Source organism: Nymphaea colorata, chromosome 10, assembly GCF_008831285.2.
Source record: "Nymphaea colorata isolate Beijing-Zhang1983 chromosome 10, ASM883128v2, whole genome shotgun sequence".
NCBI lineage: Eukaryota > Viridiplantae > Streptophyta > Magnoliopsida > Nymphaeales > Nymphaeaceae > Nymphaea > Nymphaea colorata.
The window spans coordinates 16,282,433-16,297,209 of record NC_045147.1 but is presented as its reverse complement, the minus strand read 5'-3'; the positions used below and the strand labels follow the sequence as shown (position 1 = coordinate 16,297,209).

At 39.2% G+C, this 14,777-nt stretch overlaps 2 protein-coding genes across 3 annotated transcripts; one reads left to right on the top strand and one right to left on the bottom strand.

The window, feature by feature from the left end:
* Positions 1–708: 708 nt before the first annotated feature.
* Positions 709–2,935, top strand: LOC116261980 (protein XRI1). 2 transcript variants are annotated; one of them, XM_031640952.2, is made up of 5 exons: positions 709–1,523; positions 1,645–1,844; positions 1,982–2,069; positions 2,152–2,268; positions 2,368–2,935. In XM_031640952.2, the coding sequence occupies exons 1-5, from the start codon at positions 1,421–1,423 to the stop codon at positions 2,658–2,660; spliced, it is 801 nt and encodes a 266-aa protein (XP_031496812.1). In that variant the 5' UTR covers positions 709–1,420; the 3' UTR covers positions 2,661–2,935. The 2 variants fall into 2 exon arrangements, with proteins under 2 accessions (XP_031496812.1, XP_031496811.1); XM_031640951.2 differs by having other exon boundaries at positions 714–1,523; positions 2,152–2,935.
* A 567-nt stretch (positions 2,936–3,502) lies between these two features.
* On the bottom strand, positions 3,503–11,479 carry LOC116261979 (UDP-glucose 4-epimerase GEPI48-like). Its single transcript, XM_031640949.2, has 9 exons — positions 10,962–11,479; positions 10,263–10,312; positions 9,978–10,113; positions 8,195–8,296; positions 7,830–8,057; positions 7,430–7,511; positions 6,476–6,558; positions 6,000–6,091; positions 3,503–3,840 (listed from the first exon to the last, which is right to left on the bottom strand). The coding sequence occupies exons 1-9, from the start codon at positions 11,409–11,411 to the stop codon at positions 3,747–3,749; spliced, it is 1,317 nt and encodes a 438-aa protein (XP_031496809.1). The 5' UTR covers positions 11,412–11,479; the 3' UTR covers positions 3,503–3,746.
* Positions 11,480–14,777: the final 3,298 nt, after the last annotated feature.

Genomic DNA, 14,777 nt, shown 5'->3' with positions numbered 1-14,777 from the left:
CTGATGGATTTGATCCGCTAACTTATTTAACAAATAACAGTAAGTTCTAAATCCTATTATTTGAACGAACAAGAAGGATAATCGAAGGCATAAAAGCAGCAGCTCACAATGAGTTTCACCACTTACATCTGACCACTTCATCCTTTGATCTTTTAAAAATCATTAGAATTGTTGGGAGTTGCTTGATCAAACTGGTTTCATGAGACGCATTACTTAAAGAGCGAGCTAGAGAGAAAATAAATTGTCTTCCCTATGCCTACGGCCTTTTGAACTAACTGTGGGACTTCCGGCTTCCCCCCACCTCAATAAAAATGACAGAAGGCAGGAAGTAGGATGTTGGAAGGTAGGGCTCTCTCTCTCTCTCTCTCTCTCTCTCTCTCAAACTAAACCATATTAATCAGCTGATATTAAAAGGATTCTAAAGCTTGCTAAGCTGAGTCATGTAATCCTTACGTTATACCATCTTCGATCAGTTCTCCATCAGACTCATATGTTTTCATTCTCTCAAGAATCCCAGCAAGGAAAAACCAATAATGTTCTAGTTTCTTATGATTTTCACAGCAAACACGACCAGAAAACACAAGCATCTAAATTTCATATAAAATAAACAAGCTGACGAGACAAAGTTTTTTAGTAATATAAAGAGAACTAGAAAAAAGCTGCTTTAAGCATAGTATGTTTTAAAAAAGAAAAGAAAAACTGGAGCTCTGAAATTAACATACTTTTTCTCAGCATTTCATCAGCTTTTGAAAACCTCACAAAATCCTTGAAAGATCTGCCGATATTTGCGACTATTCACTCCATGACAGTAACACCCCAAAGGATTTTCCACAGGCTTTACCTCATGAGGCACCAATCCACGTACATCTCTCCCCACTGCACCATCCCCTGCTCATAAATTCTTCAATAAAAGAGAAAGAGAGAGTACAAGTAAGCAAACCACTATTGAGGCGTGCCACATGGCCCCAAGAAATGTGGGACCCAACCTTAGTCTACGGAAGTGGGACCCATGTGGCCCCTCCATAACGGGATCGAATCCCAAGGTCATATTGCCGGGCCCACAGCAGGCTCCAAAAGTCCTGTCTAGGTGAGAGCAAAGATCAGCAGGAAGACGGGGAGGGGGAAAAGGGAAAGTAAGAAACCAAAGAAGTGAAAAGGAAAAATCAGATGGATACCTCTCCACCTGCACTCTCTATTAAATAAACCAAGCAAAGAAAAAGATGGGATTTGAAATGTGGCTCGCATGTTCCTATTAGAAGGAAAAACGAAGCAAAATCATGTACAACAATAATTCATCACCCTTCTCAAAAACCGAGAAAGACAATAAACCAAAGCACTTTTATTATGCCCTTCTTACTCACCATTGACTGATCTCTCTCTCTCTCTTCGTTCCCTCTCTTTTAAATTCACCACCACCAAGATGGTAGAGTCAGATCATATCAAGAGTTGGGATCCCGATTTCTCGATAATGGCAACACAGGATCAGTGCCCATACTTTGATTTCGACTCGGACTTGTCCTTTGGTATTTACCTCTTTTCTCGCTTTTGTTTGCAGCTCATTTTTAATGTTTGCCACTCTAGGAGTATGCTGAGAATTTGCTTTTGTTTGTGCTGTAATTGCTTTTGGGTGTGGGTATTCACCAGTATTGCAGACTCCATTGATACCCCACTACCAATTGCACCAAATGCAGTATCTGGCAGCCATGGAAGAAGTCCATACTCAGAGCTCCGGGTATCTTCAAGATGCTGTTGTCGATTGGACAGACCGGTGCAAGCGGCGAAGGATGCTGTTCTTCCCGCCGGATGACTCGCACACCATCGTGAGCACAGAGAATTATCTGCTGGTATGATAAACCAAATCTGCAAATTTTTTCTTTTATTTACTTGTTCTTCAATAACCATCCATCTCTTATACATCCACGCCGCAGTATAATCGACCTGCATTCCCTTTAAAATGAAATAATGCTATTTCTCCCTGCAGAATGATGATTATAATGGCCTTTGGCAAGACGAATTAGACGCGAATTTTGCATGGTTCCGTCAGGAAGATGCCAGTAACACGCTCTCAGGTAAAAAAAAAGGCTCATGCTCTTCTATTATCCTGTTCGTTTCCTGCATGATTTTCTCAGCTTATTTTCCTGGCATTTGAAGGACTATTGCCCAGCTGCCAAAGTGACGAAAATGGAGCAGTTTCTTTCGAGAAAGATCAGACACTTTCAAGCACAGATGAAGAAGGCACCTGCGCTCCTTCAAAACCATCCGTTTCAGGTTCCGAATTGACTTCAGCCTGTTTAAATCTTCCGGAAGCCAAGCAAATTGGGTGTGATATTAAGAGCTCAAACTTGTCGGTGTCGATATTTTTAAAAGGCAAGGAGAAGAGCAAGGTGGAGAGGAGGAGGAAGAAGCCCTTGAGGGTAGCAAATCCTTTTGCAGTAGTGAAGCCCAGTGGAGTGCAAGGCGACGTGACACTGAGCGACATAAACAAGAGGATGCTAAAGAGACCAACAAGGCCAATACAGCACCCCGTGGGGGAGTTCGCCCGGCTGCCCTGCGCTGCCCCCGACCGGGTTTCGGGCCTCTCCGGCAAGGCAATCATCGCACTGACCAAGATCCAGACCCAGGGAAGGGGCACCATCACCATCATCCGAACAAAAGGGTGACTCCCCGATGCCTGTCTTTCTTTCTTTCTTTCTTTTTTTTCTTGCCTGCTGTTCCTTCTTTTGGAACCTCCAATGTAAAATACCGCTGCCAGCCCTATCACCTCCTTTCTCTTGTCCCCTACCTACTACCCCACCTTATACGTATGCATGTAATATAGATGTCACGCTTCCTGAACTTGACCTGTAAAATCAGCAACTAGATGACTGAAACGTGAAATGCCATGGTTTTCCTCCTGTCATACGCATGCAGTGAATGATGGCAGATATATCTCTCACACACTGTTTTATATATATATTGAAAGATGGAGATTACTGACTAAATTCTAAATTGGTCTAGTAATTAGGGTGCACCTGCGCTTGGGCAGTGATCCTATCCCCCTGGTCAAGAGTAGTCCCATCAGCTTAGGCCTGTTCTGCTCGGCTCGGCCATTTCCAGCACCATGTGCTGGTTCAGACCGCCCGCGTCACTAGTCTTGTTGGATAGCTGACTTAAACGGATTCCGTTCCAGATGCATGTATCCAAGTTTTTAAAATGAAATCTCTCTGCTGGGCATATCCCGTTCATAGATGATTTTTAATTCTACCACGAAATTGCAAGGGAAATTTTGCCAAAAGACTTCCGGCCAGCCGAAGAATGGTCCCGTCCATCATCGTCGTGTCCGTTCATTCATAGAGAGGGCAAACGGGCAAAAAGATCATAACAGAGGGACTAGCAGGCATGAGATTCCTGCGCCCGCGCTTTTCATAAAGAGGCCCTACCCAACTGCTTTTTTGACTTCAAGTCATTCCAAAGCAGGCCTTGTGATTCTGCATCAAGCGCAAAAAGGGGACGACCATCGAGATTTGAGTAGCAGCAGGAATTGTCTTTATTTTTTACGTTAAAACATAATTGAGAGTCAAAATTAAAGACAACTGGGGCCATTATCACAATAGAGCAGCCTCAAAGAACGGACGATTTTTTGGGTTTGGTGCTTGCTGGTAACCCTTCCATGATAAAACCATCGGGTTGTAGCAGCTTTCTGTGGAATGCTGGCATATACATGGAAAATCAGTGTTAGAGGATGAGGAAGGCGGGTCTGATTTTGTTTAGTTGGTGGTGTCAGGAGATCCGTAGCCCCAAGGGTTCTGGCTCGCCCACTGCCACTGATCTCGGCACATCTCGTCGATGCCGAACTTTGCCCTGCAGAATTCCGCGGAAAGAGAGGAACATGAATACAGTGAAGTGCATTTTTATCAGCTGGTGACGTTGAACAACTCAAATTCTGTTTCTTTTCTTTTTTTTTTCTTGGGCTCTCCCAGGGAAGCCGGAGCAAACTTTAGTTTCCTTTTGTTCCGTTTCTTAAAATAGAACACAAGGCAAACCCTTCCGGGAGCAGAGGTAAAACCCTTGGTAATGCCTCCCCATGATCAAGTTGTAGACCTGAAACTTTTAGCTTCGGCACACAGAGAATGTGAATGACATCCTAGACAATATATAGGTGCCACCATGACAGCCACACCGGCCCAGCCTTGCAATACACTCCCGCTCCATCTGGGTCTAGATTTTAGTTCCGTCATTTGTCATATACAGTTGTATTCCAAAGCATAACGTTTTGAAAATATCAGCTGACTCCAATCTAATTATGCATACCCTACGTTAATGGGTCATAAAACCATCCAATACTGCTTCAGATTAGATTCTTATCTTAGATCAAAGTTACAGCTGCAAGCTTTGGTAGAAATCAATGGCTTGTATTTGCACGAGAACTTTAAGCATTTGAAAAAGCAAAGCGTTACATCCACTGGCCTTGATAAGCAATAACCAAATAAAATTTATGCTGTAAAAAGTTGCATTTGTGGATTTCTCCATCCGGGTTTCGATGGAGAAATCCCCTGGACTCTCACAGCATACCGCCTGATGCATTGCACCAGGCAGACCTCAAGACGACTACAGGCTTTCAGCTCCTCAAGAAGTTTAGGCTGGCTTAGAACATGCACCCTTTAAGAGATGCCAGAAGAAGGCCTTTCCACTCAGACAGGCACACCAGGTAAACAACTAAACTGAGAAAGCATATCGTAGCTATTTGAATGAATCAAACTTTGTAATGAGAGGAAAAAAGAGGGAAGGTGATAATCTCTCGAGACATGAAAATTGAATGGTGGAAATATAATAACCTTGCCAAGGATAAGAAAGTCTTTTCATACTGAGAAATTATAATTTAAGAAATATAATTGATAGCGGTCATTAACAGTTAGGCAACCATTTGAAAATATTTCAAAACTTCAGCACATGCACTTAGCAAATGGTTGGACAGTTGAATTAAATTTTGTCTACAATTGTTCTTCAGCCATCTTTATCAGGTGGTTAGGTAGATTCACTCTCCACGTTAGCCTAAATCAGAGATAGATTCTATAGAAAATAAAAAATAAATCAGGCAAAAAGATTTTCATGTTCGCATGTTCATTTAGAGAAAAAAAAAATTCATATGTACATGTGCTTTAGAGAGCAAAAAACAATCAACTAGGAAAAACCAATATAAATCAATTTGCTTCAACCCAAAGCATATAATTTGGTATGAAAAGAAAAAAAAAAACTTCAAAACAGTAGCGAAGACAGGAAAATCATGTACAATAGCTGACCAACGTTCAGTAAAATGATAAAATTAACGCTAGTGGGTTACACATGAAATAGAATGTTTCATAAAGGGAGGCCTAAACATGCAGTAATAAAAGCCAACCAAAAGCGAAAGCAAGGAAACAGGGGTTTGTGATCAGTAGGCAAATCACGACAGACTTTTTATGATAAGTTTCAAGGTCCAAGTGCAAGCGTTCACTTCAAGCTCATCTGAAGATGCAAATGTATGGCACGTGACTGTGCATATAAACCTATGCAAGATTCAAGCTCCAAGAAAAACTATAGCAAATTTCAATTAGCCAAAATATTGGGAGTGAGGATGTTTCATAAAGTGATCTTAGACGTTGAAACTTAAAAGTGATCACAAGCTAAACGCATAAGATGAAGTAGTTTAGGAAGCACGGAACTTTGACGTAAGACTATAAATACTCATGCTTTTGAAATATACCTCGGGTCCTCTGCAGATGCCTTGATGTTATCCTGTTATTAATGTGATACTAAAATATGCCTTAAAATTATCCCGTTTGATGTGATATTGACATTTAGAAGGTTCCATATTTTCTCACAATAAGTTTGTATAGTCTTTCAAATAGTAAATTTTAGAAGTCTTCGAAACAATGCACTACATATATATATATATATATATATATATATATATATATATGTGTGTGTGTGTGTGTGTGTGTGTGTGTGTGGAAAAAGAGAAAGAGAGAGAGAGAGGTTACTTCCAATTCAGCTCGCGTTCGGCCTTCTCTGTTGATGCGTAAACTATTTCAGCATCACCAGGTCTCCTTCCAGCCATAAGAAGAGGTATTTTCTGTATGATAAGAAACATAGAAAGCATTAGCAAAGATCAGAAATTCAAGATCCTGATGATGATCATCACGGTCTTGAAAATGGAGAATTCCACCGCAAGAACGAGAGGAACTTTTGGCCTAATAATGACATAAGGGGTCTACAAGGCCATCGAGATCATATGGAGAATTTCCACCACAAGAACGAGAAGAACTTAGATTTGGCCTAATAATCAGACAAGGGACGTACAACGCTCACTCATTTCATCTGTCAATCTTCAGCTAATTAAATATACATGACACAGTATCTCTGTGTTGCAGAAAGAACCATCTTCTAACCACATGCTCGATAAAAACAAGTAAATAAAGGCCATGACAATCAAATTTCTGACAACACTATAGAGTACCTTTCCAGAGGCTTTCTCAAAAGCAGCCACCATTTCCAGAACTGAGGTGCCCTTTCCGGTCCCTAAGTTATATGCTTCACAGGCTGCATGAAGCCAAAAAAAAAAAAAAAAAACTTTTCAATGGATACCTACTTAAATCATTCAAAGACCAAAATATTACTTCTATAATAGAATCGCTAACTCAATAGGCTATCATACTGCAGCCTACAATGAGGTCGTGTGAACTACATTGTTTTACTTCCAATCCTTCCATAAATTGAAGAGACACTGAGTATGAATTTTACTTAAAGTGAACTTTATTATAAATAAAAACAAAGTGTAATGAGACAGATATGCAAATTTGCAGCAGACGCATAAGCTAGAAAACATTCTATCAGTTAAGCTATTTCAACAAAAAGGCTAAATCTTTGTATTGTAAAATTTTGGTGCAGTTTGTGTGTGCCCGTTTCTGGCTATAGTATGTGTGTGCATGTATCCATGCAAATAGGCCCTACACTAAAATAGTTAGTTTGCAACAGCATCCTTGGTATATAGCACATTGCTAGAGAATGGACACCAGTACCCAACAATAGAACACCTCATCAGATTGTAGATTCTCAGAGAAAAAGAACAGCCATACTCATCCACAAACAAAAATAGCACATAACCCATCGATACATATCACATGTTCACCATGTTTGGACTACTTTCATGTCAATAAAGACAAAAGAAAGAAACAGCACAAACAGAAAGATCAAAGGTTTCATAATCTGTGAACTGTGAATCAAACCATGGACCCTTAACTAGAAAATATAAACAAATAAGATGATTTTTTTTTTTTTTGTTGAAGTGGGAATTTGTCATTAAAAACAAACTTTAACTTATTTAGAATTGATTTGCAAGGGAAAATTTATTTCAGGATACTGATACATGTACAATTCAGCCATCAGGAAGCAAGGATCACTTAGGACTCACCAACATCAGAGCCATCGAAAAGCTTCTGCAGTGCAGCAATATGTCCATCTGCCAAGTCAATGACATGAATATAGTCTCTGACCTGGAAAGAGAAAGTAAAAGAATTAAGAATGGATGAAATAGGGGAGGGTTATGGAATCTGGTTATTCTAAAAATTGCAAAACATTGTTGTACGTAATTGAATTGGTTTTCTTAGTGAAAATCAATTTATTACATTGAGATAGGATAGGCTTGGGAGGACACTTCTCTTAATAAGGAAATTGAGTTTTGGAAACACTTAGGCTCCTGCTTCTCAAATGGCTTCTCACGTCTAAACACCAACGCACGCACTAAGAATTACACTAACAACCTGTAGGAACTTACTTTCACAAAATTCAACCAATAATCGTTTAAATCATACCCCAGTGCCATCTTTTGTAGAATAATCATTTCCAAAGACAGTTAGTGCTTCTCTCCTGCCAACAGCAACTTGTTGTATCAAAGGCATTAGATTGTTTGGGATGCCACTAGGATCTTCACCAATGTAGCCACTGGGATGAGCACCCACTGGATTAAAGTACCGAAGCAACATAAACTTCCACTCAGGATCTGCACGGTAGATGTCTCGACATATTTCTTCAATAACAAGCTTCAAACAGAATCCCAGAAACAATAGTTAAATTCAGTCCTGACATTTCAATATAGAGGTCATCATAGGAGAGAGAAGGAAAGTCACTATTGTTTTGGAGGTGACGAAGCTTAGGAGGAATATTGGTGGACAATCACCTTAGTTCGACCATAAGGGTTCATTGCACATAATGGAGATTCTTCAGTACAAGGTACTTCTTTTGGCCATCCATAAACAGTAGCTGATGATGAAAACACAAGCTGCAGCATATAAAACAGAAGATCAACATAACCTTATCTTCTGGATCAAGTATGGAAACCAAGAATTCCAAAGGATAAGATTAAGCACACCACAATCCAAAATCCAAAATCCAATTCCTTATAACAAAAAGGCTCTAAAAGTCTACTTAAATAAGCAAATGAAGTTCAGTTCTTGCCACATGGTCAGCTTGCTATGAAATTGATACAGAAAATGAACTAATTTTGTGTCAAGTATGAGACTTTGTACACCAATATAATCTTCAAACAATCAATTATTCAATTACTTTTTCTTTAGATAGTTACTCATTCACCATTTCAACAATCTAGCTATGTCACATGGGTGTTTCTAAATAGCTGTTGCACCTGTGTCAACGCTTGTGCTGGTGCTGGAGCTGGTACTTCTCTGACACAGCACACCCGGTTCGGTCAGGCCAACTGGGCCAAAACCAACCATTTTAAATACGCCCATAACTAAACTACCTTTAATACAAAAAGTTCATATGTAACTATAGATAAATAAGACTAGTAAACAGTTAAATAGCTATGTAACAAATAATTTATATATATATATATATATATATATATATAGATAGATATACACACACACACACACACACATATATATATATATATATGTCCTCCACGCACCCGCACCTACTTTTCTTTGAAAATTTCCGTACCCGCACCCTGCACTTATGAGACATAGCAATCTAGGGACTTCATTTACGAAACCTAAAGTTCAAAATAAGTTTATTGCATGGAGACAATGATGAAATAGATGAATTTTTCACTTTTATAGAGATGAATTCCTTATGCCGTTCTAGTGAATTCATGTTCTGTATCAGCTGCATACTCTTCCAATGAAGGAGATGCATATTTGCTAACTTGAATTAGTAAGTGACAGGAGTCCCATACTTAAAATGCAGCAGAGAGCTAACTAAAAAACAGCGTCAGGAAATAAAACAATTTCTGGTATCAGCCTTAGTAGTAAAATATTATCAAAGCTAATTATGGCTCCAAGATTTGCTTCGAATATCCAATTGGTACAATACCCTGTTCTAAACAACGAAAATTATCTATACTATAGATAACTAACTGTGGATTACTCGAGACCTTGCATATTCAGTTGATATATTGGACATTCTAATACAAGAACAAAACTAAATTGAAATGAATGTAACCTTTAATAACCTTTAAAATAAAAGAATACAACTGAAAATAAAAAATAATCTATCAAGTTCAGAAAAGAAGATAGATGAAGTTAATGAAACAGTTATGAGTCTTAAGACATGCTGGCTTCTCACGAAATCCAAATCTGTCTAAGCATTCCATCGTGTCAAGATAAGATGCGGATGCTCAGTGCCATGTCTATGTAACACTTATGAGTCTTAAATACCTATATCTAGAAGCATCAGAATATTTTCCAAATCAAGCTTAAGTGGATTTGTATTCACATCAAACTTATTAAAATACTGTCATACTACAGTAAGATAAGCAACACTGGATATAGACATATCTGTCGCTGATGACCATGTGCCCTATATTTAAGCAATAAACGAGTAAACTTATGTTATTACAACAAACATTTTAGAAAGTTCAAATAGGAACTGCTATCCACTAAAATCGGTTCAGAAAATGGATAGTGAGTTTTTGCAAGACAGAGCAACAAATGCTGAACTACCTTTTTACAACCATGTGCCGCCATGACTTCCAGAAGGGTTATTGTGCCGATTAAGTTGTTGTTGTAGTACATCAATGGCTTCTGCACACTTTCACCAACAGCTTTCAATCCGGCAAAATGAATGACAGCATCAAAGCTGCACAAAAAACAGAGTAGGCTTAATGCACACACCACTGAATGGGCACGACAGGCTCCCAGCCATTTAAAATGAAAGGATGCAGTTATGCACACCAGAAGGCAAACCAAAACAAGGTTACAACAAAAACGCAATCAACTAAAACTTACCTTGAAGAAGAAAACACTTTTTTTAACGCTTCTTTGTCCCGTAGATCTATCTGCAAAAGAAAATGAGGAGTTAAGCATTGAATCTTGCAATAGACTGAGGCAGACGGGAAACAATTGCCAAAATTGTCGACATGGTCTAATAACACCAAGGTATATATAGCGTTCCAGGGCTCCAAGTGGCGTAAAACTCGTCAGTTAGCTGTACAGCCTATCAAAGGTGACAACCTTTTACTCCGGAGATACCATAGAAGCGCGACAGAACTATCCCAGCAAAAGCAATCTGGGAAAAAGAATATCATTACTACAATACAAAGAGCACGTTTCTGCAAGTTCCGCTATAGAATTCTAAACTAGTAATAAAGCACTGATCCTCCGAAAAGAGAATCATACGTCAAGCAATTTAGCTCCCCCAATGGTGCGCTCAAACGAAACACAGGGAAAACAACCATACTCCCTAACTTGAAGAACATACAATAGTTCGAAAGTTCCTCCTACTTCCTTACAAACATCACCCGAAACCTAAATCGCCTATCCTGTGCCGGAATATCGAACACGAAACAACTTGGACACGCATATCCAACCAAACTCGATCCAAAACTATAAACAGAAAAGGAAGAGCAACAACAAGTCGAATTTCACCAAATCGTTTAGAGTCTAGGGACCACTGAAGCCGCTCCGAACTAAGAAAAAAAGACTCACCTTATGAAACGCGAGATTCCCGCCGAACTTCCCCGCCAGTTCGGCCACTCTAGTGACGGCGGTTTCCGAAGAATTATCGAGATTATCGACGACAACGACTCTGTATCCTCCAAGGAGGAGCTGAAGCACGGTATGGCTACCGATGTAACCCGCTCCGCCGGTCACCAGAATGTTCTTCTCCATCTCTTGCAGACCCGGACCGTGGATCTCCCTAACGGACCCAACTTTGGAAAACACCGAGAAGGAAGAAGAAGAGGGAAGACGCGGAGCTGACAACCTCAGGAGGAAGGAGGAGGTGGAAGGAGAGAGAGGAGAAGCGCCTTTAAGAACGCAGAGGCAGCGGGAAGGAGTGGGGAGTTCGCCATTTATACGAGGGAGAGGGCGAGGGAGAAGGAAGGAGCGGAGAAAGGGACAGAGAGTGAGACGAGGCTGAGAAGAGGCACAGCTCATACGCCACCACAGGCAGCCGGGGCCGCACTCTCTCTCTCTCTTCCCTTTCTGCTTTCTCCCGTTCTCTGTCGTTTTTCCAGTTTAGGGACCTATTATCTGCTGTCCCTCTCGGAAACTAAACTCGGAAGAATTTTCATTTCTAAGCCCACAATTTTACTTTAGTTCCAGAAACAGGCTGATCTTTTTGGCGCTCAAGAATCGACCTGAATTGAATTGCAATAGAAATTCTTTTGTTGGGGTTCTTAAGATTTTTTGGAACTTCTAAAATTGAGTCGGTGTCTCTCTCATAAAAAATATTTGACTCCGCCACCAAACTACTTTGAAACATTTTGGTCGTGTTTGAATAACTCTAAAAGGCAGCCAGTTAGAGTTGACTGGGTATTTACTCAAGTTTGGCTTCATCATTTCTTATGAAGACGAAGAGCTTTCATAAAACATTTTATGAGGTGATGCCGAGTCCCGACCCCCAACACTAACAAAATGGTAGGGCCAAGACTTGATGGCTCTCAATTTGACAATCTTCACATTCTCGAGCTTGCTCATTACCTGTGCTTATTAAATTTAAGAGTGAAGTTGAAACTATGTTAAAGAATGTAGTTCTTAATTACAATACTACTGTTGGTGTCTCAAATTCACCAATTTGATCTTAGGCTTGTCATTTTGTTATTGACGACTGAAAAAATGAATACCAAGTCCAACAATTTATATCTAACTTGATAATGGAGCTATAACTAACCTTATAATGGAGCTATAACTAACCTTATAAAGGAGCTATAAAAGCCAATCTGTTCAAAAGGTGATGAAAAAACTCTTGTAGATGTCAGACCCATGTTAAATAGCAAAAACCACGGTGTGAAGTTCAAGCATATACAAGATCCTTTTCAGGTTACCTTGAGTAGGTCACCTTGATCCAAGTAAAACTTAGCCATGTTTCGCTTTTTTAAAACAAAACCAAGTTGCTTAAGATGTTAAAAAGACTCCACTAATTTTTCTCAAGGGTAGTTTGACAGTGGGAGCTCTTTGTGAGTGTTTCGTGAATCTGTCTCAAATATTACAGCGGATAAATGAATAATAGTTCTAATGTGGGATGAACGTGTCTCAATTTCGAGGTAAATTTATGAGATACTCACAAAATGTCTCAACTGTCAAACTAGTCATTAGGGCATGAAAAGGTTTGTAACTGTTTGGGCAGATTAGTAAACACTTTTTAAGGTATTCCATTAATTAATCAAAATATTTGAGGTATATTCATAGAACAGTATGTTACATACTATTCCATTTGTCAAACGAACCGCGAATGCAAGTGAATGACAAATTGGCAAGTGATCTGAAGAATTTTATCTCCTCATAGTTGATCGGATCTCAAGATGCTCGCATTTTGGCATCTATGGCCCTTAGATCAGACCCTCTTCGTTTTGATCTTTTGCTCTTTCATAATGTGAAACGGGAAAGTGGGGTAGTCTCATGGAAGATCAGAGGTCTCATGGCCTATGATTCTTAATTCCTTTATCTCTTGGTTCACTGGAACCGAGTAGAACCACGTAGATGCGATCGATCATTTCGCTGTCATCCTTTCCGTGGGCCACCAACGACGCTGAGTTCGGGAAACATCTTTCTTAGTTGATCTTACTTTTCAAATCTTCAAATCAAATTTCGCTTTCAGCTACATGGATCATCTGTCTCCTTCGGTTCAATCACTTTACGATCCTGATAACATTATCTCTTGCGTGCCTCATTCGAACTCTTAAATGGTCTTCTCCTTATCTTCATTTTATTTTTTTGGGCATCTAGATAGCTTTCATGCATATCCATATCATCACATATAAACTATTAAGATAGGTATTAAGTTAAAGCTTTGTATCTTCTCAACTTATTATATTTTTTTGGCAATAGGCGCCAAGTTTGTTTCAAAGAGTGCACGGATCCACATAATTCAGTTTATTTACATATCAATTCTCTCATGTGATTGGTATCTCTCAAATTTAAGATTTCTTATATTAGTACGCTTCAGCCTCAAATTTCTGGCAGCTAAGTCCAGTCCCTCGTATGATTACATCTTAAACAAAAAAGGGCCCAACCACAGTAGGATTTCTGCTGTATCATCTCAAATGAGGGGACAAACTAAGCTGGCTTTCTTGGACCCTGTTCGTTAAAAGTTAGAACCTACCGGGAACGATCACATCATGAGAAGGTTAAATTTGAGCTCATAAAGCAAACATAATTTAGCTAGCTTTTTTTCCTTTGTGGGGTTTTTTGCTAGGGTTTATATATTTACATATATGTATACATTGAATGTGTAACTAATATACATAATATACTTACTAGATGAGTAAGAGAAGTATTTTGCTTTATCACGGAATAAGAAAACCAAAGCCCCCACCCTTCCCGCCATTTGAACAAAATTTTTATTTAATTTTTATTATTTACTGATTTATATATATATATATTAGAAATGAGAATTTTTATAACAATGTCTCCATAAAAAAAATCTAACTCTGCCACTGCTTTGAACCAAGCTGACAGAAAGTAAAGGACAAAAATGTCTAAAATATAATTTAAAAAGTTAAAAAAAAAAACTTAGAATATTTTAAATTACAAATTAATAAATGTTAAAAATGCGGCACTCCAAATCTCGTGCCACCGATTTGATTTGAATAGGCTCAACTTAGAGTCATTTGGATGTGACCGGACATGATCAGAGCGGATTCTGTTATCAAACCCATGAATCGAATCCGCCTGGTTCCATGGAAGTTGCTTTATGCGCAGTCAATTTTCTGGTATTGGAAGTTACACTGCTTTCACTTCATCTTTATTCAATTGAAGAAGATTCCAGATTCGCTGGCACTTTGCCCGGAATGTGCCCGTGAAGTTGGAAGCCTCTGTGGCAGCATCCACTCCACATTCCTACTCAAGGGACAGCCTTTTCCCATAACATCAAACGACTGCCACATATTTTCCATAATTCGTCATAAGGACCTTACTTAAGTAGTTTTACCGGCGATCTTTATATAAAATCCTCATAGCCATTCCCAGCCCAAGGTCCGAGGGGCATTGAGATTCGAATTTATAATTAACTGCCCACCAGCCTCCGATTCAACCAATTGTTCTTCTTTCGTTTCAAGCCCAAACTTGAGTAGAAAAATAGAAAGCTAGAAGGGGGCCGTGGAGGTGGTATTCATGCACAAACAAACGCAAAGTCAAAAAACTAAAAAACTTTTGATGAAGAATGTCGAATTAAAGTTTCTAAATTTTGATAGGGGTCAAAATATCATTTTTCAAAATTTTTATATAGGACAAGTAAAAAAAGATGAAGTGGGGCATGAGGCCCCCCTTGACTCCGCTCCTGTTCATACCGTTTCATAGAAA